The following is a 23,743-nucleotide window of genomic DNA, read 5'->3' on the forward strand; positions in this document are numbered from 1 at the left end:
AGCTTTTTTTCATTTCTCTCACTGACACCAAGTAAAGCCCGCCCTCTTCCTCTGAGCACCAGCTTTCTATTGGTTCAAATACAGAGGTGGGGACCTGAAGTTTACTTGGTATAAAGAAAAAAAAACACTCTGTAATATCTTGTTTTTTCAGTTGTCAAGTATTCAGTCTGCTCTCAGTGATCTGTAGTTTGGTTGATGAACAAATCCATGTCCATGTAGTGGACGTCCCCCTCAGTGAGAGAGGCAGATATGAGCTGAAACACAGGAATCAAACCAGGGACGCTGCTGTTATGGAGCTGAACTGGAACCATTCAGACACTGAGGCCCTCTGAACACATTTTAATTACAGCTGTGCAGAGACACACTGATGACTGACTGGAACACTATGATTCACATTTTACATGAACACCATCCTCACACATGTTTATATGTGGCCACTAGAGGGAGATGTTGGACTTTAAACACTAACATGGATACAAGAATTTTATCAATGATGATAGTGCAGGAATATCAAACGGAGCATCCGCATCTCCTAAATAAATAATAAACTTAACATTTAACCTCAAAATTTCTTGTTGCTTTTTTTCTTTCATCATCACAATGAATTCTTTAAATATGTGATGTATTCAAATGTTAGTCAGTTGGTTAAAGTAAAAGTAAAAACATATATTTATTTTAATTGAAATAACTTTTAAATCCTGTTGAAGCATTGAAGCAGCTTCCAGTTTTTAGATTTAATGTATGCTAACAGTGACACTAAGGTAACATTACTAGAGTTTTGAGTTAAGAGGGCAGTAGTCTAAACAGAGAGGGCCAGACTTCCCTCATCCAGGAATCTCTCCAGTGAGTCCTGCATCAGCCCTGGAGCCTTTTCCCACAAGGATTTCCCCCAAACACCCCACCCAGAAGTCATCATAGTAAGATGTCAAAACCACCTTAATTGGCTTCTTTTAATGTGAATAAGCAGTGGCTTTGCTCCAGATCCATATTAAATGACCGAGATCCTCACCTTATCTCTCAGGTAGAACCAAGCCAATCTTTGAAGGAAAGTCATTTCTGCTGCTTGGATATGTGACTTTATTCTTTCAAGAATTACAATCACCAGCTTTGTTCTTACACTCAGCTTCCCCTTCAGCACAACAGACTCCAATATGTCTGTCAGTGAAATGTAGTGCTCCACTTTCCTGTCACTCATAAACAACATCCTGAGATACTTAAACTCCACCACGTGGGGCAGCAACTCGTCACAGGGTTAGACGTGGTGATTTGTATTACCGCCACTTCACACTTTGCTGTGACTGTTTCAGATAATGACTGACTGCAACACTATGTTCACATTTTACATTAACACCATCCTCACACATGTTTATATGGTCACATGGTCCCACTAGAGGGAGATGTTGGACTTTACTAACATGGTTACAAGCAAATCATCAGTGATGCTTAAATGACACATTCGATATACAATTTACAATAATGTTGAACACTAGTATGTGTATGTGTTTATTGAACTGTCAGTATATACTGGCTTCATTTATATAAGAGTAAAATAAGAAAGGCCATGAAACAGACTGTTTAGGGTACTTCCTGATAATGTTGAAACACTTCTGAAACAAACTGAAGAATATAACGTTTACAGAAAATATTTATATTTTATATAAAAAAAAAGAATTATATATATATATATATATATATATATATATATATATATATATATATATATATATATATATATATATTTTTTTTTTTTTATATATATATGTATATGTGTGGTGTCACTTTCCATTTATCTAACAGTACACTTGCATACCTCAGTGCTTGTCTTCCTCCCCCTTTTGTGGTGGTCTGGACACTGTGTCAATCCTCCACTTCCAGGCAGTCGCTTGTCTCCCCGGATTCCTTAACCCAATTTCATTGCCCACACTAAAACAGCCGCCTCAGCCCTCTTCTGCTCCTTTTCTTCTCTCCCACTTTTCAGTCCAATGGCAGTCAGTTTTCTTCAGCTTTGTCCCGTGTCTCTCTTTGTCCCACTGTCTCTTTCATTGCCATCTCACTCCAAACATGGCAAATGTCAAACTCAGACAGTCTTCTCAAAAGTCCTTCACACACAGTGAGGTTGCAGCTTGCTGGAAACGCATCTCCATCCATCCAATCTAGATGGTGGTTCTTCTCTTTCTGATGCCGTTTGCCCACAGCGCTGCTGGACCTCTCTGCTCACATTGTCTCTTGGACTCCTGTCCACTGTTGATGTTCATGCTCGTGCTTCTGAAACTGCACTCTGTGTCTTCAGGGAGAGCTTCCTTGGAGCTTGCTTGTTCAGGATGAGGACGGGAAACTGCAAAACAATTCAGCCAAAAAATTCTGGCTGCGTGTTTCTATTTCTTCTAATGATCTTAACCTATAATTTTCTTCCGACTGCTGCCCGTGGAGAATTGATCCAGGTCCGTTCCCCACCTGTAAACGACAGACTGAGAGACTTTCATTATTCACTGTGACTGCATATGTTTTCATCACTCATAAAGCAACACATCTCTGCTTATTTTGTTTTGAACTCTACTGACTTTAAACCCCAAAAATGAAATTTTTATTTGGTCTTAACCGCAAACACAAAAATCTTCTTGATGTTGTTGTTAATTATTTTCATCCACCACACTCCTAATTATGTTTTCTTTTGTGTCCAGCAGGGGAAGAAGGTGACCTGTAGCGTCACTGCTTCCCAGTTGGAGACAATTTCCCACTCACACTTCCACACTTTTTATTTTCTTTGTTTTCATCATTTTCTTTTCTCTATTTTTTTTCACCCCACATTAACCTGTTAACTGGAGGAAAAAACACAAAGGTGTCTGAAAGATCTCTCAAAGCTAGCTACTTGTAGGCTGAACTTATAGCCAAATCCCAAAAAAAACCACACACCGTAGCAGAGACATTAATGCCAATTAATGCCAATTGCACGCTCCCTCATTGCTTGTGGCATCTGTGGCATTTTGCTGTGAGACAAAACTGCACATTCCAGGGTGGCCTTTTGTTGTGGGCAGTCTGAGGTACACCTGTGCACTACTCATGATGTCAGATCAGCATCCTGATGTGGCACACCTGTGAGGTGGGATGGATTATCTCAATATGGCAGATGTGCCCACTACCACACATTTGGACTGATTTGTGACCACTGTTTGGGAGGGATGGTTATATTGTGTATCTGGAATGAATTTTAGGTCTCTACGTCCATCCCATGGGGAATGGGAGCAGTAACAAAGGTGTTGCGTTTATATTTTTGTTGAGTGTGTATATTCTACATGTACTGTATTAGACTACAATGTGTCATTTTGGAGCAAGTTTGGTTGGTGGTGTGCCACAGGATATTTTTAATCTATAAAATGAGCTGCGACTCAAAAAAGGTAGAAAAACACATTATCTACTGCACTCTGATCACACACACACTCAACTCTACTCACTCACCTGGAGGAACAACAATCAGGTTGGTGCTGTTGATGAGCTCCAAACCTGTCTGGAGAACACGACACTCGTATGTTCCAGTGTCATTAATCGTCACATTCTTCAGAATCAAAGACACGTCTCCATCCTTCATCCGTCTGTCCTGCAGATCCACCCGGTTCTTAAAAGATGGATGCTGGTCATCTGGAACAAAATCCTTATTCCGGTACAAAAGGACATATTCATCTCCCAGGTCAGCTCTGCTCCATTTTACGGCTCTGATGGTTTTGTTGTTTGGAGCTCGACATGGCAGAGTGACGTTCTCCTGTCCAACCTCAGCTGTGATGATTTTCTGGTCTGAAAGAGGAAACAACACAGAGCAGAGAGGTTAAAGGTCAAAGTATAACTTTTAACTTCTACAACAGCCAATCCCAGTGAGGGGGGCGCATGCACACACACGCTGATAATAAGTAATAATAATAGTAAAGTGGTCGCCCCATGATCGGAAGGTCGGCGGTTCGAATCCACTTAACGGCTACCCTGAGGTACCCCTGAGCAAGGTACCGTCCCTACACACTGCTCCCCGGGCGCCTGCTTAGTGGGCTGCCCACTGCTTCACTGAGTGAATGGGTCAAATGCAGAGAAAAACAAGTAATTTCCCCATGGGGATCAATAAAGTATCCATTATTATTATTATTATTATTATTAATAATAATACATTTTATTTGAGGGCGCCTTTCAGAAACCCAAGGACACCTTACAAAAAAACACAATTAATAAAAGAACAACAGTCATACAATACATAAGATAAGTTAAAATTACAAAACAGAGCGTGACAACAAATAAAATCAGCATTAAAGCGAATAAGCCAGTTTAAACAGATGTGTTTTGAGCTGTGACCATAATGTGTGAGAGAAAGCAGCCTCTCATTATAAGACACTGTGAGTCTCTGCATGCTGCCTTTATGGAGCTACAGCTGTTTGTATACACTGAACACAAAGCTTTGTAGCTGCATACTGACTCCTGACACTACAACACATCACACTGACACACACATTACACTTCTTTGCCAGACAGTTCAGGCCCTCCCAGGCCCATGCTGCCATCACACAAGTATTGGAGTCATTATTACTAGTTACATTACTTCTCTGTTACTCTATTACATGGCATGTCTGCCTGACATCTGTGGTCATCAAGTCCTTTGAGAGACTCGTGTTGAGCCACCTGAAGGACATCAAAGCCTCTGATAGAACGTAGGATGCATCAGTATGGGACTGCAGTAAATCCTGCATCACCTCGACCAACCTGGGACATGCGCCAGTATCCTATACCCAACAAAGTCATCCCAGACATCCTGCAGCAGAAGTTCACCCAACTTACTCTACCTGTCAGAGGACTACCAGCTTCCTCAAGATTCAAGATTCAAGATTCACATCAGGCACACAGGCCATCAACAGTGGGCTTCACCAGAGGTGTGTTCTCTTGCCACTGGTCTTCTCTCTCTACACTAATGACTGCACCTCAGGAGAAGCATCTGTGAAACTCCTGAAGTTTGCAGATGACACCACCGTCACTGGTCTGACTGGGAACAATCAAGTTCTCCTAAAAACAGTAGGTGGACCAGTTGCTTCCAGTCAAAGACTGTCAACACTCCACCTTCCAGCCTTTCAACAACTGTGAATCACTTCAGATTACCAGGATCCACCTTTTCAGAGGAACTAGTCCTTACACATATAAACCATTTTTCATTAGTACCTAGTTGGATCAGCTCAACACTGTATGACTCAGCTCGACTCTTTTTCCATTACAATTGAGAACAGCTTAATAAACAATCATATGATCCTATGAGCAAGCACTGTGGTGACAGTGGGAAGGAAAAACTCCATTTTAACACGAAGAAACATCCAGCAGAACCAGGCTCAGGGAGGGGAACACATGTGCTGACCAAGGGGTGGAAGACAGGAATAATTGAGATATATGGACGGTTGGCAATTGGCCTATAATGAGCCAAGACAGCTGAGTCAGGAAGTTGCGTTTTTGAAGTAAAGGTTTACCAACTACCAGTTTGAAGGCCTGTGGCACATAGCTGATTATTACAGACAGGTTGATCGTGTTTAAGATTGAAACATTAATTCATGGTAAAAGTCATTAACCAGGTACTAAAAAGTGCCCGTTATCAGGTACTACCACCCAATGGAAAACTAAAAACCATGCTGAGCCGACTACAGTAGGTAGAAATGGAATAAAGGCTAATAGGCTATTAAAGAGAAGGCCCAGCAGAGGTTGTTTTTCCTGTGGTAACTCAGGAATTGCAGCGTCTCACAGTAAAATGCAAAAGCGTTTCAAAAAGAAGAGATTAATGCGGCAGCAAATCATTCGTACACTTCCTGTATCGCTAAATTAGTTCACGGACATTCCCGTCAGAATGCGTCATAGAGCAATTTTAGTGGCTACAACTTAACACGCTGCACATATAAGATGGTTTCTCCCAGCAGATAGTTTATATTTCACTTTAATGTGCTGCTTGTAAACGAATCAGTGAACACTGGCGCTTCCTGCTGTTTTTAAACCGAAACTCTGAACCAGGAAATGTGTCCAGCATCTGTTAATGAGCTGAGCTAGAGACAGACACCTTCATGAAAACACTGGAGTTAAATTCAACATAACTCGTTAAGCCATTATTGAAAAAGATGCTCTAAGTTGTGGCATCTGAAGGTGCCACCGGGGATGCCAGTAACCGAGTCAGTCTTTCATCATATTTATCTCAGAATAAAGTACCGGCCAGTTTAAACAGCAGCTTTACAACATGTTTGACTTTATAATAACTAAATTTAACCTGCACAGACGAAGGCAACCAGACAAGTCCAAAACGCAATATATATTTTGTCAGCCATCACAGTTGGGGTAACGGGAAACAAGGTTTGATCAAACGCTTCCGCATTATGTGTTGTGATGCGTTTCATTGCACTCGGAAGGCTGAGTAAGACCCTTGCCACTCGCTCGCACTGTGAAGGTTTTACTACTTTGCAAGCTAGAGCCATTCATTGATGAGTAGCAGAGCGGTGCAATGCTAGCCTTGTTGCAGGTAAAACCATGACTGCAGGTTGTTCATGTTAGAGTTTGGTCAGTGCTCTGTGCACGGATTATTTAGCAAGTCTAAAATACACCACAGTGGGGAACAGATTTAAAAGATTTAGTTTTATTACAGGTACATTCCCCGCCTCCATCTTGGATTGTTGACTTGAGCTTCATGAAGCTGCTCTGACTTTCCCCGTTTGAAATACAGACTGAGGACGTGATCAATCTGAAAATTCCGACTGAGATCTGCTCCTCCAGCTACTCCATTTCTTCTTCGTCTAGTTCGTAATGGTTGTTGGCCAATCAGCTTACAGTACCAATGGTACTTTAGCGTTACCTACTGGAGTGACTGGAGAATAGCAGGAGGAAAATTTGTACGGTAAAAAAACCAAAACGAAACAGAATTATATAAAAACAACTGAAATATAAAACTACCAGTCCTACCAAGAGGTTTGACCACACCTTTTCATTTAATATATTTTCTTTATCTTTACTACTTTCTGCATTGTAGATACAAACAGACATCAAATATATGGAGCAAGAGATATGGAATTATGTGGCAAAGAATAAGAGAGAATAAGAACTCTAAATATGTTTTATATTTTGTATCACACTAAGTACCATAAACCATTGGTCTTCTCTCAGTCAGCGAGCTTCATGATGTAGTCACCTGTAGTCACCTCCATCATTACTTTAAGAACTGAAGGTCAGTCAGTCTGGAAAATTGCTAAAAGTTTGAATGTTTCCCCAAGTGCAGTTACAAAAAACATCAAGTGCTATGATGAAACTGGCTCACATGAGGACGACACCAGGAAAGAAGACCAAGAGTCACCTCTGCCGCTGAGGATAAATTCATCTGAGCCACCAGCCTCAAAAATCACAAGTTAACAGCACCTCAGATCAGAGCCCAGATAAATGTCACATAGAGCTCCAGTAGCAGACACATCTCTACAGCACCTCTTCAGAGAAGACTGTTGAATCAGGCCTTTATGTTCAAATAGCTGCTAAGAAACTACGACTAACGAAAAGCAACAAGCAGAAGAGATTTGTTTGGGCCAAGAAACTCAAGGAATGGACGTTAGACCAGTGAAAATCTGTACTTGGGTCTGATTTCCAATCAAGATGGTTTGGGATGAGATGGACTCCAGAGTGAAGGCAAAAGGGCCAAGAAGTACTCAGCATCTCTCAGCATGCTCGTCATTGGAGGGTGCAATATCACTGCCCCCATAAAAATATTGAGAGGAAATAAATGGATCACAAAAAAATTACAAAAATAAACACATATAACAAATAACTACAATTTGCTCATATATCGCTCGTGGTTGCCTGCATGTGCCTGCCAGAATCCTGTTTGTGGCCAAACTCCATTAAAATAAGCACATGTAAAATATCCTCCTGATAACAACCCTATTCATTTATGTCCCCTGTTAGAGTTTGTATTGTTGATTGTCATTTATGCTTAGAAACATTTAACCATATATGCTTAGAGGTGTATAATCAATTGTGTAGTGATAAGTTGTGTGATCTTTAACAGGCTACAGAGGCTTGGTGTGTATTCCACACTGGAATGCACCCCTGCATCTTGGGGCCCATCATGAAATCAGCTGACCTAGGAGGAAGGTAGAGAAGCTGAGTGTTTTGAGACAGATCCAGCAGGCCCAAAATCAGGACTATGCATGACGAGAAGGAGTGCCTGAGAGGATCGTCCACAAGATGGGAGCTGAGGCCAGGAGAGAGACTTCAGGAGGATCAGAGATCATCTTCAGCACAGCAGACAGGACACAGAGAGCTGTGCTACTGAGCTTCCAGGAGATTTTAAATAAAATAAAAGATTCAATATTGACGCTGAGGAAGACAACTAAGGTGTACGACGTGCTCTGCCTTAAATCTTCAGCAGCGTGGGGACATGAAAACTCGAGGAATGAGGGGAGCGTGCCAAGCTCCATCGACAGCACAGAAGGAGTTCGAGGATGACATCATGATTCTGTGAAAGCACAGGAACCAGAAGCTATGGTGGTGATGACAGCAGTTTCCTATGTACATCACCTAACGCTGTACCACTGTACTGTGAATACGATGATACCCCGAAGACTGCTGGGATCATAACAGCAGTAAGATGACTGAACCCTGCACCCTTTCCACAGAGGTGTTTTCTGCAGAGCGTGGACAATGAAGGAGTCATAAATATCCCCCTCGCAGGACGAAGGCCTGAAGTAAGGTAATGGGAGGCCATAAAACTAGAGTGCTGAGAGGTCTGCAGCTCTGGAAATAGCTGAGACCCATGTTGACAAACAACAACACTAACTGGTATGTTTGAATGTTTATTCTACATACATTTGGACTCTGGTCCTATGGACAATGAAACAACTGGAAGAGACATTCATGACGCCCTGCAGAACTCAAACCACTCTGCAGAGACATGTGATGTGCACACCTGGAGGAAGCATCACCAAGCTGAGATGTGTTTGAAAATGTTACTTTCTTAGTTTCACTATTAAATCAACAATTTCTTTGGTTGCTCGTAAGATGCAGTTTGCCATGAGATGAGCTCAATGAATGGGATAACTGCTAATACATTTGTTAAACTGTGTACTTTTTTAGTAATTTAGGGTGATTTGACATATGCTGAGTATAAGAATGTTTACATTGAAACTGTCAGACATGAGGTATTCATAACTGGGAACTTTTCTAGCATAAAGGTCAAAAACGGGGGAATGTTAGAGTTTGTATTGTTGATTGTCATTTATGCTTAGAAACATTTAACCATATATGCTTAGAGGTGTATAATCAATTGTGTAGTGATAAGTTGTGTGATCTTTAACAGGCTACAGAGGCTTGGTGTGTATTCCACACTGGAATGCACCCCTGCATCTTGGGGGCATGGGAAAAGTTTGCATCTTGTCTTATTGTGTTATGGTAGGATTAACGTAGCTACGTCTGTTCTAGTCTAAGTGCTTTTTGTGTATAAATGAACTGCTGGACTTCCTTACTGTGTTATCTAGGATGAGGGGGGGTCTACCCTCTTCCTGACCAAGGATGTTTGCTTGTGTGCTTTTATGACCCTTTGATCAGCAGTACCCCCCCCCCCCCCCACACACACACACACACACACACACACACAGGCAAGGTACTCTTTGTGTGTATGTAGACGTCATATGTTAATGAACCTATGCATATTCATGTAACCTCAATAAAAGAACAGTGGTACGGGAGAACGGACGAGAGCAACTGGGGCCAAGCGAAGGAACGGCGTTTGTCCGGTTCTCTCCCGTGCACGAGTAACATGAAGCTTGCCTATTTGTGTCTTGCTTTGCGGTGTAATTATATTGTCTTCAACGTTCCAGCGAATAGGTTTATGCTACAAACCTATCATCCCCTATTATGGACATTTGTTTTTGGTCTATATCTTTTGGCTTATTTGAGCTACCGTACTAAGTCCTGATGTACTAAACAAGGGCCAACGTGGGCATTCAATTGAGGCATGAAGTCAAAAAAAGTTCAATGGAAAAAAATTTTTCTCTTGGTTGTCAGGAGTATTTGACACACTTGATCTCAAATTTGCTCATGCTATACAAACAAGTTTAAACTGGCTCAGACCACATGTACAAACCTGATGAAGACATGCCTGACTGAATATTACTGACATCGCTGTTATTTTATTATTTCCTTAAACATAATTCCTGCAAATCACTCATACCAGCTGATTTCTACAAAGTCTCGTCAACAACATCTTTAGAAACAAACATCAACAAGCAGGAAGCAGCTTCACCTCTGATCACACACACACTCAACTCTACTCACTCACCTGGAGGAACAACATGAAGGTGGATGATGCTGATGATCGTCTGACCACTTGTTCCTGTCTGGATGAGTCGACACTCGTATGTTCCAGTGTCATTAATCGTCACATTGTTCAGAATCAAAGACACGTCTCCATCCTTCATCCGTCTGTCCTGCAGATCCACCCGGTTCTGAAAAGATGGATGCTGGTTGTCTGCAAACTGTTGGTCTCTGTACAAAAGCTCATTTTCATCTCCAAGGTCAGCTCTGCTCCATTTTACAACACTGATGGGGTTTTAATTTGGAGCGCGACATGTCAGAATGACGTCCTGTCCAGACTCAGCTGTGATGATTTTCTGGTCTGAAAGAGGAAACAACAGAGAGCAGAGAGGTTAAAGGTCAAAGTACAACTGTTCACTTCAACATCAGCCAATCAGAGTGAGGGGGGGTGGGGGGGGGAGGCATGCACACACACACACACACACATGTGCTGACAATAAGTGAACATAATGTGTGAGAGAAAGCAGCCTCTCATTATAAGACACTGTGAGTCTCTGCATGCTGCCTTTATGGAGCTACAGCTGTTTGTATACACTGAACACAAAGCTTTGTAGCTGCATACTGACTCCTGACACTACAACACATCACACTGACACACACATCACACTTCTTTTTCTCAGTGCTGCAGTTCATTTAAACCCTCCCAGGCCCATGCTGCCATCACACAAGTATTGGAGTCATTATTACTAGTTACATTATTTCTGTTACCCTATCCGGTCTTTAAGTCTAATGTCATTAGTCGTGTCTGCTGCAGGTGCCAGAGTCAAACTACAACTGCAGCATCACTGAGAGTTGAAAAACTGTCCAAATTCTTTCATCTTTAACCCTTTAAGACCTACCATAGAACCAACTCCGCCAGAGCTCATCTTTATATTTCTACATGTTGTAGTGCCATTTCAGAATCAGAATCAGAATCGTGTTTATTGGCCAAGTATATGTGCAGACACATACAGGGAATTTGGTTTCAGTAGATGGTGGCTCTCAAGCACAGCAATGTAAATCACACACACACACACACACACACACACACACACACACACACACACACACACACACACACACACACACACACACACACACACGTGTCTATATATACACATTACACATACATACACAAAGCTATGTAAACCAACTATAAATAACGAATCTAAACTTATATACATAAAATACAGAAATGAATGAGGTGGAATGAATACTACAAAATGCACATAAGGTGCAGCTGCAGTCTGGCAGTGGGAGCAGTGTGGCAGGTCAACTGTTAAGAAGGGAGATGGCGAGGGGAAAGAAACTGTTCCTGTGTTGGGTGGTCCTGGTCTGCAGGCTTCTGTACCGTCTGCCAGAGGGCAGCAGATCAAAAAGTCTGTGTGCAGGGTGTGAGGGGTCTGTGATGATTTTCCCTGCCCGTTTCCTGGTTCTTGAGAGGTACAGATCCTGGATGGAGGGCAGGGGGGTGCCGATGATCCTTTCTGCTGCCCGTACAGTCCGCTGCAGTCTGCTCCTGTCCTGTTTAGTGGCTGCTCCATACCAGACTGTGATGGAGGAGCACAGGACAGACTCAATGACCGCAGTGTAGAACTGGATCAGCAGCTCCTGTGGAAGACTGTACTTCCTCAGTTGTCTCAGGAAGTACATCCTCTGCTGGGTCTTTTTGAGGATGGAGTTGATGTTGGTCTCCCACTTCAGGTCCTGGGAGATGGTTGTACCCAGGAACTTGGAGCGCTTCACAGTCGACGCAGGGCTGTCTGATATGATGAGGGGGAGCAGAGTTGAGGGATGTCTCCTGAAGTCCACTGTCATCTCTACAGTCTTAAGCGTGTTCAGCTCCAGATTGTGCTGACTGCACCAGAGTACCAGCTGCTCAACTTCCTGCTGGTATGCAGACTCATCACCATCCTGAATGGGGCCAATGACAGTGGTGTCATCTGCAAACTTTAGGAGTTTGACAGCCGAGTTCTTGGAGGTGCAGTCGTTAGTGTAGAGGGAGAACAGTAGTGGTGAGAGGACACATCCTTGGGGGGCACCAATACTGAGGGACCAGGTTTCAGAGGTGATCTCCCCCAGTCTCACTTGTTGCTTTCTATCTGTCAGGAAGCTAGTAATCCACTGACAGGTAGCTGGTGACACGCTGAGCTGGGAGAGTTTGGAGGAAAGAAGTTCAGGCACAATGGTGTTAAAAGCCGAACTAAAGTCCACAAACAGGACCCTGGCATAAGTTCCCGGGCGGTCGAGGTGTTGCAGGATCTAATGCAGCCCCATGTTCACTGCATCATCCACCGACCTGTTTGCCCGGTAGGCAAACTGCAGAGGGTCCAGCTGGTGGCCAGTAATGTACGGGTCTTTAGTCATTCAGTCCTGTGATGGTGGGTTTCTTGGGAACAGGGATGATGGTGGAGTGTTTGAAGCAGGAGGGATGTCATGGTCCTGGGCCATGTTGCCCCAGTATTCTTAGTTTTTGTATTTTGTTCCCTATTTATGCCTTGGTTCCTAGGTTATTTAGTTAAGATGTTCCTTATTTGGTTACCTCCTGTGTACCCCTGTGTATCTGTGAGCCCTCGTCTCTCCTTGTGTTTTATTCCATGTTTTCCCCAGCCTGTTATGTCTGTGTTCTCCCCGTGCTCTCTCTCCTCCTGTCTGAACCTCTGTGTACTTCCATTTTTACTTTGCCCGTCTCCCGTCAGTGTTGTGTTCACTCCTGCCCTGTCTCGTTATGATTATCTGTGTCAGCTGTGTTCCCCGTGTGCTCCCACTTCCCTCGTTAACCCACTGTGTATTTATGTGCATGTCTCCATCAGGTCAGTGTCGCGTAGTCAATGTCTCTTCCCTGAACCTGTGTGGCTTGCCGCTCCCTCGGGCTTCAGGTTATATTCCCGGGTTTTGTTCTGTTACTTTGCACTTCTGCAATAAAGCAGCATTTTTGAGTTTAGTTCCAGTCTCCGTGAGTTTTTGCGTTTGGGTCCTCTTCTGCCTCCACACAGCCAGTCCATGACAAGGGAACTTCACAGAGCTCCAGGGATCTGTTGAAGATGCGAGTAAAGATGGGAGCCAGCCGTTCAGCACAGGTTTTGAGGCAGGAGGGTGAGACGCCGTCTGGTCCGGGGGCTTTCCTGAGCTTCTGTTTCTGGAATAGTTGGCTCACATTTATTCTGAGTGTCGTCATAGTTTTATTTTTGAAATACACCAATTTTATATATATTGCAGGAAAAACGAAAATAAATATTAAAATGCACATTTGCAAAAAAACAACAACATGTGCATCAAAATAAACTATTTCCAGCAGTGCAATTTGAGTTCTAAGCATCCCAGAAACGACTCAGAAAAGCATAAAATCAAACATGAGTTTTAAAAACACCAGTGCAGACTTATAAAGCTGCGAAGGTAAAATAAAATAAAATTAAAAAAAAAACATTTCCCGGTTTCGAGCAGGTAATGGCGGACATGCGATAGTTCACGCTGACGTCTATTCCAACGTAGGATGTGTCATGGACAGCTGATCGGATCGGCAAAGCATGTTTCTGGAATATTATGTTCTGCCGGAGGTTTCTTCCTGTTAAAAGGGAGTTTTTCCTTCCCACTGTCACCAAAGTGCTTGCTTATAGGGGGTCATATGATTGTTGGGTTCTTCTCTGTATCTATCATTGTACGATCTGCTGTACAATATAAAGCACCTTGAGGCGACTGCTTTTGGCGCTTTATAAATAAAATTGAATTGAATATAAACTGATAGATCCCTTTAGAGCCATTTCCGCCAACTTTAATCAATTTTCATTGTTCTGCCTTTTATAACTTAAATCGGATATTATAGTTGTAAGCTGCCCTAGAGCTCCCTCTAGTGGCTGCTTTGTAATATGGGTTCGGTTACTTTGGGAAAGGAAAAAATGAGAACGTGAAGAAGAAATAAAAGATGGCGGAAAGTGATACCGTAATGTTATTGTTCTAAGCTGATACGGACCTTAAAATGTTGTTGCCTTGGACAAGATATGTCTGTAAGTATGAGTGTCGATAAAATAATTATTATATTTTGTTTTGTGTAAAAATGGTACGATAATTTGTACATTTGAAAGTTTTATCTTGTTAGCTTGCAGTAAGAGTGTAACAAGCTAGTTTACAATGTTAGTTAGCTAATACAGTATTTTGTACTTTCAGTTTTACGATGGTCAAAGAGAAGGCAATGGTCAGAGGCCATTCTTCAATAAATCAGCGCAAAAAGGAAAATAAGTCTGGTTATTGGAGCATCGTTATCTCGTGTCTAGCTGGTGAAACCAAGAGACTCAGGGCGAGGACAGCATATTCATACTTCTCCTCTGCTCATCATACTTATTCTAGAATAGACTTTTTCTTAATAGATAATAGATTTCTTGCACAGACCCAAAGTTGTGACTATAAGGCAATAGTTTTATCTGACCGTAGTCCAGTATTGCTATAATTAGCAGTAAGAGATACTATTGGTATAAGACCTACTATACCAAAATGACGATTTAATAATGTTTGCTGTCAGATAATATTTTGGTAAATGAAATAGGATCAAATCAAACTGTTTATTTCAATAAATCATATACCTGAAATTACGAGATCCACATTATTGGACACATTAAAAGCCTACTTGAGAGGCCAAATCATCTCACTGAGTTGTCAAAACACAGGTAGTTTACTAGCAAGGCAAATTAAAGAAGTTGCAGTATCCAGATTGATTACAGAAATAAGTGTAGGGCAAATATCAACAGATCCAAAGGGAATTAATGATGTATTCAGAGAATATTACGCAGCACTTTCCTCCTCAGACTCACAAAAAGATCCAGACATAATTGAGTTTGAAAATGTTTTTTCGATTGTATTCAAGTTCCATCTATCAATATAGAACATAAAGTACTGCTAGAAAAACCAATAACTTTCGGTGAGATAAATTAGGCTATTCAAAGTATGCAGTGTTCCAAAAATCCCGGCCCGGACGGGTATAGTGCCCAATTTTACAAGATTTCACCCCTGCTTTTGGAGGTATATACTGAAACTTTAATTAAAGGATACTTACTTTCCACCATGTATGATGCCACTATCTCTTTAATACACAAGCCTGGTAAGGATCCTTTGGAGCCTGGGTCGTATAGACCAATAAGTCTATTGAATGTAGATAACAGCATATTGGCAAACATTTTGGAAATGCACTTCTTCCAACAGTTGACACAACTGTTGACACGCAGGACCAAATAGGATTTGTAAAAAATAGACTATTTTTTAAATATTTTTTTTAATATTAGAAGGCTTTTTAATGTTATATATACACCTAATACTTATGATCAATCTGAAATGCTACTGTCACTAGATGCGGAGAAGACCTTTGACAGGGTCAAGTGGGATTTCCTCTCCTCGACCCTGTCAATGTTTGGCATAGGCCCTAATTATAATTCCCTTGTTAAGCTGCTTTATACAAAGCCCCAGGCCTCGGTTAACACAAATAATATAACTTCTAGTCCTTTCTCCCTCCAACGCTCTACAAGACAAGGGTGCCCTCTGTTCCCATTGCTATTTGCACTTGTTAAAGAACCTCTCGCCATTCAGTTACGCTCTGCAAAGGATCATAAAGGGATAAGGAGATTTGGTGTAGAACATAAGGTGTCTCTCTATGCAGACGATTTGTTGCTATATATCACAGACCCTAATAAATCATTGCCAAAGATTATGACAGTTTTAACTGAATTTGGGAGAATCTCTGGATACAAAATCAACCTAACAAAAACCATTTTACCCGTCTCGCTTGCTGGCCAAATAAATGTCATTAGGATGGACACTTTACCCAATTTTTAATTTCTGTTTCAATATATCTCAATATTGATCACTAAAACATTTTTTTAAGATATTAGACCAGTTAATTTCTCAGTTTATCTGGAACAGGAAGATGCCCAGAATAAAAAAGACATTCCTCCAAAGACCCAAGATTGCAGGGGAGTTGCCTTGCTTTTAGCTCCATCACTGTGTCTGCAATACGCTGTATGTCATTCTGGGGTGGGAAACACAGACCTGATTGGGAAAGGATGGAAAGTATGACTTTTTCCCCTAATACTCTTAAATCTTTGGTTTATTCAAATTCAGATCCGGGTAAGCATAAATGTAAAAATCTGGTAGTGTCCAACTCATTAAAAATTTGGTCTCAGATAAGAAGGCATTTTCATTTGCGTCATGAATTACACCATTAATTCATACTCAAGCACACACATTGTTCACAAGATCCAGATTCCAGCTATGGACTTCCAAAGGATTACACACAATTAAGGATCTGTGTTAAAAGTCCACTTGTTCCCTGTAGCTGTTTTATACTACGTTACCCATGATGCACCTCGGTATCTGTACTTCCGGTTGGGAACGTGTTCAGCGCAGTTCTGCACAGATGAGAGGTGTGTCGGAGAAGTAACGTATTTACTTACATTCCTGTGTGAGTTAATACTGTGTGCTAGTGATGGTAAATTTGATTCTTTTTTACTGAATCGAGTGTTAATGAGTCACTCACCAAAGTGAATCGGGTGTTTTGAGTCATTTGATTCACTGAGTCAGTTGACCAGAGAGTGCAAAAATTTTACATTTTCACTCAAACTTAATTTGTTTCCCTTTTCATGTAAATCCCACTGCTAAGATGAATGATTAAAAAAACCCAAAAAAACCCCAACTATTTTATAGAGAACAAAGAGCAAAAACATTTCTAAAATTAAGCAATTTCTTATCAAAATTGCTTAATAAACATTTATTTTGTTTATTTGTATTTTATTAGTATTTTCCTTAAATGTGTTAAATATATATTTTCTCATCTAAATGTCCACTGCGCTGTGAGCCAGGGGGCGGTAATGCGCCTTAACATTGGTTGCCAACCAAGAAGAAGAAGAAGCTGTGAGCCAGGAGGGAGGGGGTGAGTGAGTGATTCGTTCGCTCTTTGATTCAGCACAGGAGGGAGGGGGTGAGCGAGTCCTGAGTGATTCGCTTATGCTTACGATTCAGCACAGGAGGGAGGGGGTGAGTAGCTCAAATGTGCTGTTAGCATGTTAGCAGAGCGGTGCTACTGTGAACCGAGGAGCTATTTTCTTGATGTGAGCTTCTACTCAGGAGTTTTTCTTCCAGTTCAGAGCAGAAATGCTTTTGTTACGAAACTGGCTGTTGTTTTTCCCCCCACAATTTATTTATAAGCTAGATATATTTCTACTAATGGAATTAGTTTGCTAACTGCAACAGGGATGAGTCAGTGAGTCAGTTGGACTTGTGAATCATGATTCACGAGTCAGTAAAGTGATTCTCGAGTATTGAACGATTCGGTCACGAATCGAACATCACTACTGTGTGCGTGCTTACCATGTGAGTATTGTAAGAAGAGAGTGATGCTTGTTTGACTTTATCTGTGTAATTTGCTACGTAAGAGGCTAGTCCCGTTGCTATCGCTAAGATGCGTGTTTTTGGCCTACTACAGGCAGCCTTGTGTTCAGCCCATATTTCATTCCATATACGACTTACTGTCAAGCATTGTGGTTGTAGGTGGATGTAACTATTTACTATGTTTATTCTCTGAATCGTTGTAATCTGCAGAGGTCTGGTTTGCCAATGTATATACCATATTTCCAGGATCTACAAGCAGCTTTCGCAAATAGACAGTACAACTACTTTGGAATATTTAAGGAACGCTTGGAGTGAGGAACTTGGTATTGATGCCACTGAAGATCAATGGACTAAAGCACAAGAGCTGGTTCACTCCACTTCGGTCTGCTGCAGACATGGACTACTACAATTTAAGGTCCTGTATAGGCTCCATTTGTCCAAACTGAAGGTCTCAAGGATGTTTCCAGGGGCGGACTCAAGCTGTGTCATTGTCACATATGTTTTGGACATGCCCCAACATCGCCACCTACTGGTCCAAAATATTTGAAACATTGTCTGATATTTTAAAAAAAACAGCTTTCCCCGGACCCAGTAATCGCACTTTTTGGTGTAGCTACAGTTAAAGACTTAAATAACAAACAAATTAATGTTTTGAGTTTTATAACATCGTTTGCAAGACACCTTATACTTCTAAACTGGAAAAATAAAACCTCCCCAACTCACTCTGCTTTGTTAAGAGACACAATGTATCATTTACAGTTGGAGAAGATTACGTTTCATTGAGGGACAATGTAGAACGGTTTTACCTAATTTGGCAACCCTTTATAGATTACTTTAATAGGTAAACTGAAAGATATGGCCTCCTCCCATATCGCCCATGTCTGCTCTAAGTTTGTATATATATTGAGCTGTGCATGTGTATTGTTTTTTTTTCTGTGATTGTTTATATCTCAGAAAATGTTTTATGTATGTTTGACATTATTAAGAAAACTAATAAAAAGAAAAAAAAAGCAATAAATATATAAATAAAATTAAGAATTACAAGAATATATTGTACTATAGAGGAGTCAGCATTTAGCTGTAGCCTCCATAAAACCACAGCTGTTCTGGAGAACTTTGTCCACCTTTGATTGTCTTTAAGTTGTGTTGGAGCCACAGAGAGCAAATCTTTGTTCTTCATGGAGAACCAGTGAGGCTGTTTGGACTTTCCTATGAAACATCAGTGCAGGAGTCTCTCAGTACATCTGTTTACAGTGAGGGACAAAGAAGCAGCAGAAACACCCACATAGTAAACATGTAGAGACAGGCAGCAGCAAATAATCTGCAGGGAGCTCGTCTGTCTGCTGCAGACTTGTTGTAAGTCACAGATCAGATTAAATGGTAAATGGCCTGTATTTGTACAGCGCTTTACTAGTCCCTAAGGACCCCAAAGCGCTTTACATATCCAGTCATCCACCCATTCACACACTGGTGATGGCAAGCTACATTGTAGCCACAGCCACCCTGGGGCGCACTGACAGAGGCGAGGCTGCTGGACACTGGCGCCACCAGGCCCTCTGACCACCACCAGTAGGCAACGGGTGAAGTGTCTTGCCCAAGGACACAACGACCGAAACTGTCCAAGCCGGGGCTCGAACCGGCAACCTTCCAATTACAAGGCAAACTCCCAACTCTTGAGCCACGATTGCCCCAGAGCTAAAATTACTTAGAAACAAAAGTGTTTTTAAGACTTACTGTTTTGCAGGGATCACTTGAAGACTCCTCTGATCATCAGGATTGAATGTTTATCCATTGAAAGATTAAAAAAAAAGGTGTGAGGTCTGTTTTTTCAGTGGTAAAAAGAAACCTCCTGTTTAATTACACTCAAAAGGTTTTACAAAAGTCAATTGTTCATTAATCTAAAGATAAAATAAAAAAGTTAAATCTCTGTGGGTAAAGCTACCTCTGTACCAAGCAGCCACAGACCTGTATTAACCTGTATTCCCGTGTATCAGCCTGTTTTACACGACACACCCTGCACCTGTGTGACATCAGTGCCATCACCTTAGCAACCACATTCCTATCTCCACTGTTTGTTCCATATATGGAACTAATGCACACCTGCAGGGGCAAAGTAACAAAGTAACAGCCTATGGATCCAGATAAACTTGGTATTATGAGTGAAACTACAATTTAATTCTAATTCCTGTACAACATGCTGAGAGCAGAGATTTAAAATATATGTTACATTCAAGAAGTAAAAAAACAGATGTCATGAATCAAAGCAGTTATGAACAAAAACTCAAACAACAAAAATAAAAAACAGTAGCACTTTCTATTACAGCTCTGTAATAAAGTGGCAATAGTACCAAGGTTGAAATAGAACGTAATGATGCTAATAATAGGTTATTACTAGTCAATTACTGTAATAACCAGTTAGTATTCATGTAATATCATTGTAGCAACAGTGGTTACAGTTGAGTAATAGTGCACTGAAATTTATGTAACTGCATAATAAGGGCCCAAAAACCTTCTTTAGCTCGATGGCTCTCTTCATTGTAGGAGTCCGTCATCTGGTTCAGGGGATAACACCACAACACTCACCAACCACTTTGCAGCCACAGTAATGAAGGTGCAGAGCATGGTCCAGATCATGGATCAGACTCAATGCCCCAAGCCTATTGCTACTGAAGTTCTGCTGCAGTTGGGAGTTGAAAATCCCACAGACTAGGACCTCTGCCAGGTATTCTCAGCTCACCCTCACCATATGTTTAGGAATACAAGGTCTGTCTGGCATCCTCCCTGCCATCTGAATACCACTTGAGTTTAGAGCTGGCAAACTGTTTCTCCCAGTCACATATTTTACATTAACACCATCCTCACACATGTTTATATATGGCCACTAGAGGGAGCTGTTGGACTTTAAATGCCTCACAATGGTATTTCAATTCAATTCAATTTTATTTATATAGCGCCAAATCACAACAAAAGTCGCCTCAAGGCGCTTCATAGATACAGAGAAAAACCCAACAATCATATGACCCCCTATGAGCAAGCACTTTGGCGACAGTGGGAAGGAAAAACTCCATTTTAACAGGAAGAAACCTCCGGCAGAAACAGGCTCAGGGAGGGGCGGCCATCTGCTGCGACCGGTTGGGGTGAGAGAAGGAAGACAGGATAAAGACATGCTGTGGAAGAGAGACAGAGGTTAATAACAGATATGATTCAATGCAGAGAGGTCTATTAACACATAGTGAGTGAGAAAGGTGACTGGAAAGGAAAAACTCAATGCATCATGGGAATCCCCCGGCAGCCTACGTCTATTGCAGCATAACTAAGGGAGGATTCAGGGTCACCTGGTCCAGCCCTAACTATATGCTTTAGCAAAAAGGAAAGTTTTAAGCCTAATCTTGAAAGTAGAGATAGTGTCTGTGTCCCGAATCCAAACTGGAAGCTGGTTCCACAGAAGAGGGGCCTGAAAACTGAAGGCTCTGCCTCCCATTGTCCTCAGACACCGTGAAAACTGAAGAAACACAAAGTTTACAACATGAATGTTTTGAGCTTATCAGTCTCTCATATCAGTGTCCATAAACAGTCTTGTGCAAGCAGAACAGAGAAAATGCACAATAATGGATATCACAAAAACGTCCTCTCATTACCAGTGTAGAACACGTATGCAACATTATACAAACGATATACATGAAACCATACTGTGTGCGCCTCTTGGACCACATGCAGAATAACATTAACATTGAGGCTGTAGATGCATCTGTAGCCATGTATCCATGCTAGCTCCACAATGCCATGGTTGTGCTCTCAACCAAACTCTGGTCATGTGACAATTGCAAACTTTACTTCATACAAACTTTACAGCACTTTACATATTTAACAAACCCATATTTTGTAATCACATATTTTAGACATGTTTTTAATTAATGTTAAACTTATCTTATAAATAAATGAACTAAATTAAGCATGAATCTATCACAGAAACATGAAATAACCAACTTTATTTTAACTGTCTATTTTAACTGTGATTTATGAAATCTGTAAATAATTTGAATAAATCTAGGAATTTACAGAACCAAACAGTACTTAATTGTGAAAAACTTGCAAGTCAATCCTAATACTTTAACCATCCCATACATATTTACAGAAGTTCCACTGGAACATTCTAGTTACTTTCTATTAGGACCACTAATTTGTGTATAGGGCGTTCAAGAGTGGATGGTTTATTGAGCCTTTCACCCTCTTTGGATAGTTTTCTATTTCCTAGTTGTATTCTGGCTTTCCGAACCAGACCATCATCTTTGCAAACATCCAGTACTCTCTGTCTTCTGGACATTCAGCACCAGGTTGTTGTGGCTGCACCAGGACACCAGACGTTCAACCTCCCTCCTGTAGGCAGACTCATCCCCGTCCGAGATGAGTCCAATAACGGTGGTGTCATCTGCAAACTTGATTAGCTTGACAGACTGGTGGGTGGAGGTGCAGCAGTTAGTGTACCGGGAGAAGAGCAGAGGAGAAAGAACACAGCCCTGAGGGGAGCCGGTGCTGATGGTCCAGGAGTCCGAGACGTTCTTTCCCAGCCTCACATGCTGCTTCCTGTCCGTCAGGAAGTCAGTGATCCACCGGCAGATGGGATCAGGCACATTCATCTGGGAAAGCTTGTCTCGGAGATGGTCTGGAAGGATGGTGTTGAAGGCAGAGCTGAAGTCCACAAACAGGATCCTGGCATAGGTTCCTGGGGAGTCCAGATGCTGCAGTGTAGAGTTGACCTGACTTTTAAAAAATAACTGGAAAAAAGCACTATGCTGCTAAAAGATGAAAAATAGATATTTGCAAAATTCTGCCTAAATATGTATTTTACCTGGTTAATGTGTGTGGCGGGGCTGCAGGGGAGGCGGACACACCTTAGCGCCACCCGTAATCATGCTTTGCCGCCTTAACATCTGTGCTATTTATGCTGTTGTGTTGGTGTGTGTCGAGCTGTGAGCTTTAACACCAGCTGTATGCGTACAGCAACCGTGTGTGAAAAGTGGTCAATAAAGAGATGCTGAAAAGCCTGTTCATGCAAACATTGTCAGGTCTGCCGTGTAGTGATGGGTCGTTCGCGAACGAAATGGCTCTTAGATCCGCCTCTTTGACGTGAACGACGCGAGCCGTCACGTGGTCTTTTTTTTTTTTCCTTTCTCTCAGCCTCTCTCTCGCACTTTTTTTCCGCTTCACTCCGCAGACGAGCCTTGTGCCTTACGCTGGGCAGAGGGGGGAGGGGCGGTAGTTACACTCAGCACAGGAACAGAGCCAGAGGGAGAGAAAGAGAGCCAGGGACAACAACGTCACATTAGAAAGGTATAGTAATCATCCACAACTATTTTCAGTTGCAGATGATAAAGGATTCAGAAAGTTTATTTATGCAGGTCCATATGGCAGAGAATATGCATCTTCTTTTTGTTTTCATGTTTTAATTTATATTTAATTGTGTTGTGGTTTGCAGTGTTTTGTGTTGTTTTCACTTTAAATTTGTAAAAGGAAAAAGCTGAAAATTTAAATAGTTAAAAGTTGAAATGTGAATAGTTGATATTTGTATTATATGATTTATTTATTACATTTTATGTGGAGTGAATAAATAAAAGTATATTTACGGTGGCCCCTAGAGACAAAGCACGTACAAACTTCAAATCACGTACGAACTCTGAAGCACGTACAAACTCCAAAACACATAAAAACACGTACAAACTCAGAAGCACATAAAAACTCAAAACACGTACAAAAGACAACAGAAGTGCTCCAGGATGCTAGGTGCAGTGTTGAGCTTTTGTTACCTAGTGGCTACACAAACCAGCAAGTACCAACGACCGGATTTGGTGTGTGATAGTAACAGGTAGATGAACTTTTTTTTTTTAAATTATTTGAATATATTTGAGTGCCTGTGTATAAATACACAAACAATACACACATGCTTTCATGCTTTCAATTGTGTAATTTAAGTGATCTAGTAGCTCTGCTTTGGAAGTTCAGTTCATGCTAGAAATGTGTTTTGGAGTTTGTACGTGTTTTGTCT

General features: G+C 41.4%; 1 protein-coding gene and 1 pseudogene across 2 annotated transcripts in view; one reads left to right on the top strand and one right to left on the bottom strand.

Moving 5' to 3' along the window:
- The window catches only part of LOC146713037 (coxsackievirus and adenovirus receptor homolog), a 59,306-nt gene extending 39,627 nt beyond the window's left edge, over nucleotides 1-19,679 (bottom strand). Inside the window, exons 1-2 of one of the 2 annotated variants that reach the window (XM_085452386.1) lie at nucleotides 19,435-19,679; nucleotides 10,316-10,651 (exon numbers count right to left, since the gene is read on the bottom strand). In XM_085452386.1, coding sequence (XP_085308512.1) covers nucleotides 10,316-10,454 — 139 coding nt within the window. In that variant the 5' untranslated portion in view covers nucleotides 10,455-10,651; nucleotides 19,435-19,679. Of the gene's footprint in view, nucleotides 1-6,268; nucleotides 6,399-10,315; nucleotides 10,652-19,434 lie in introns of those variants that run through there. The other variant, XM_085452388.1, reaches the window with a different exon arrangement.
- Nucleotides 10,612-22,475, top strand: LOC146713042 (uncharacterized; annotated as a pseudogene).
- Nucleotides 22,476-23,743: the final 1,268 nt, after the last annotated feature.

This window comes from Copadichromis virginalis, linkage group LG3, assembly GCF_057382275.1.
Source record: "Copadichromis virginalis isolate Kocher_CV1m ecotype Utaka linkage group LG3, C_Virginalis_male_GT1.1, whole genome shotgun sequence".
Lineage (NCBI taxonomy): Eukaryota > Metazoa > Chordata > Actinopteri > Cichliformes > Cichlidae > Copadichromis > Copadichromis virginalis.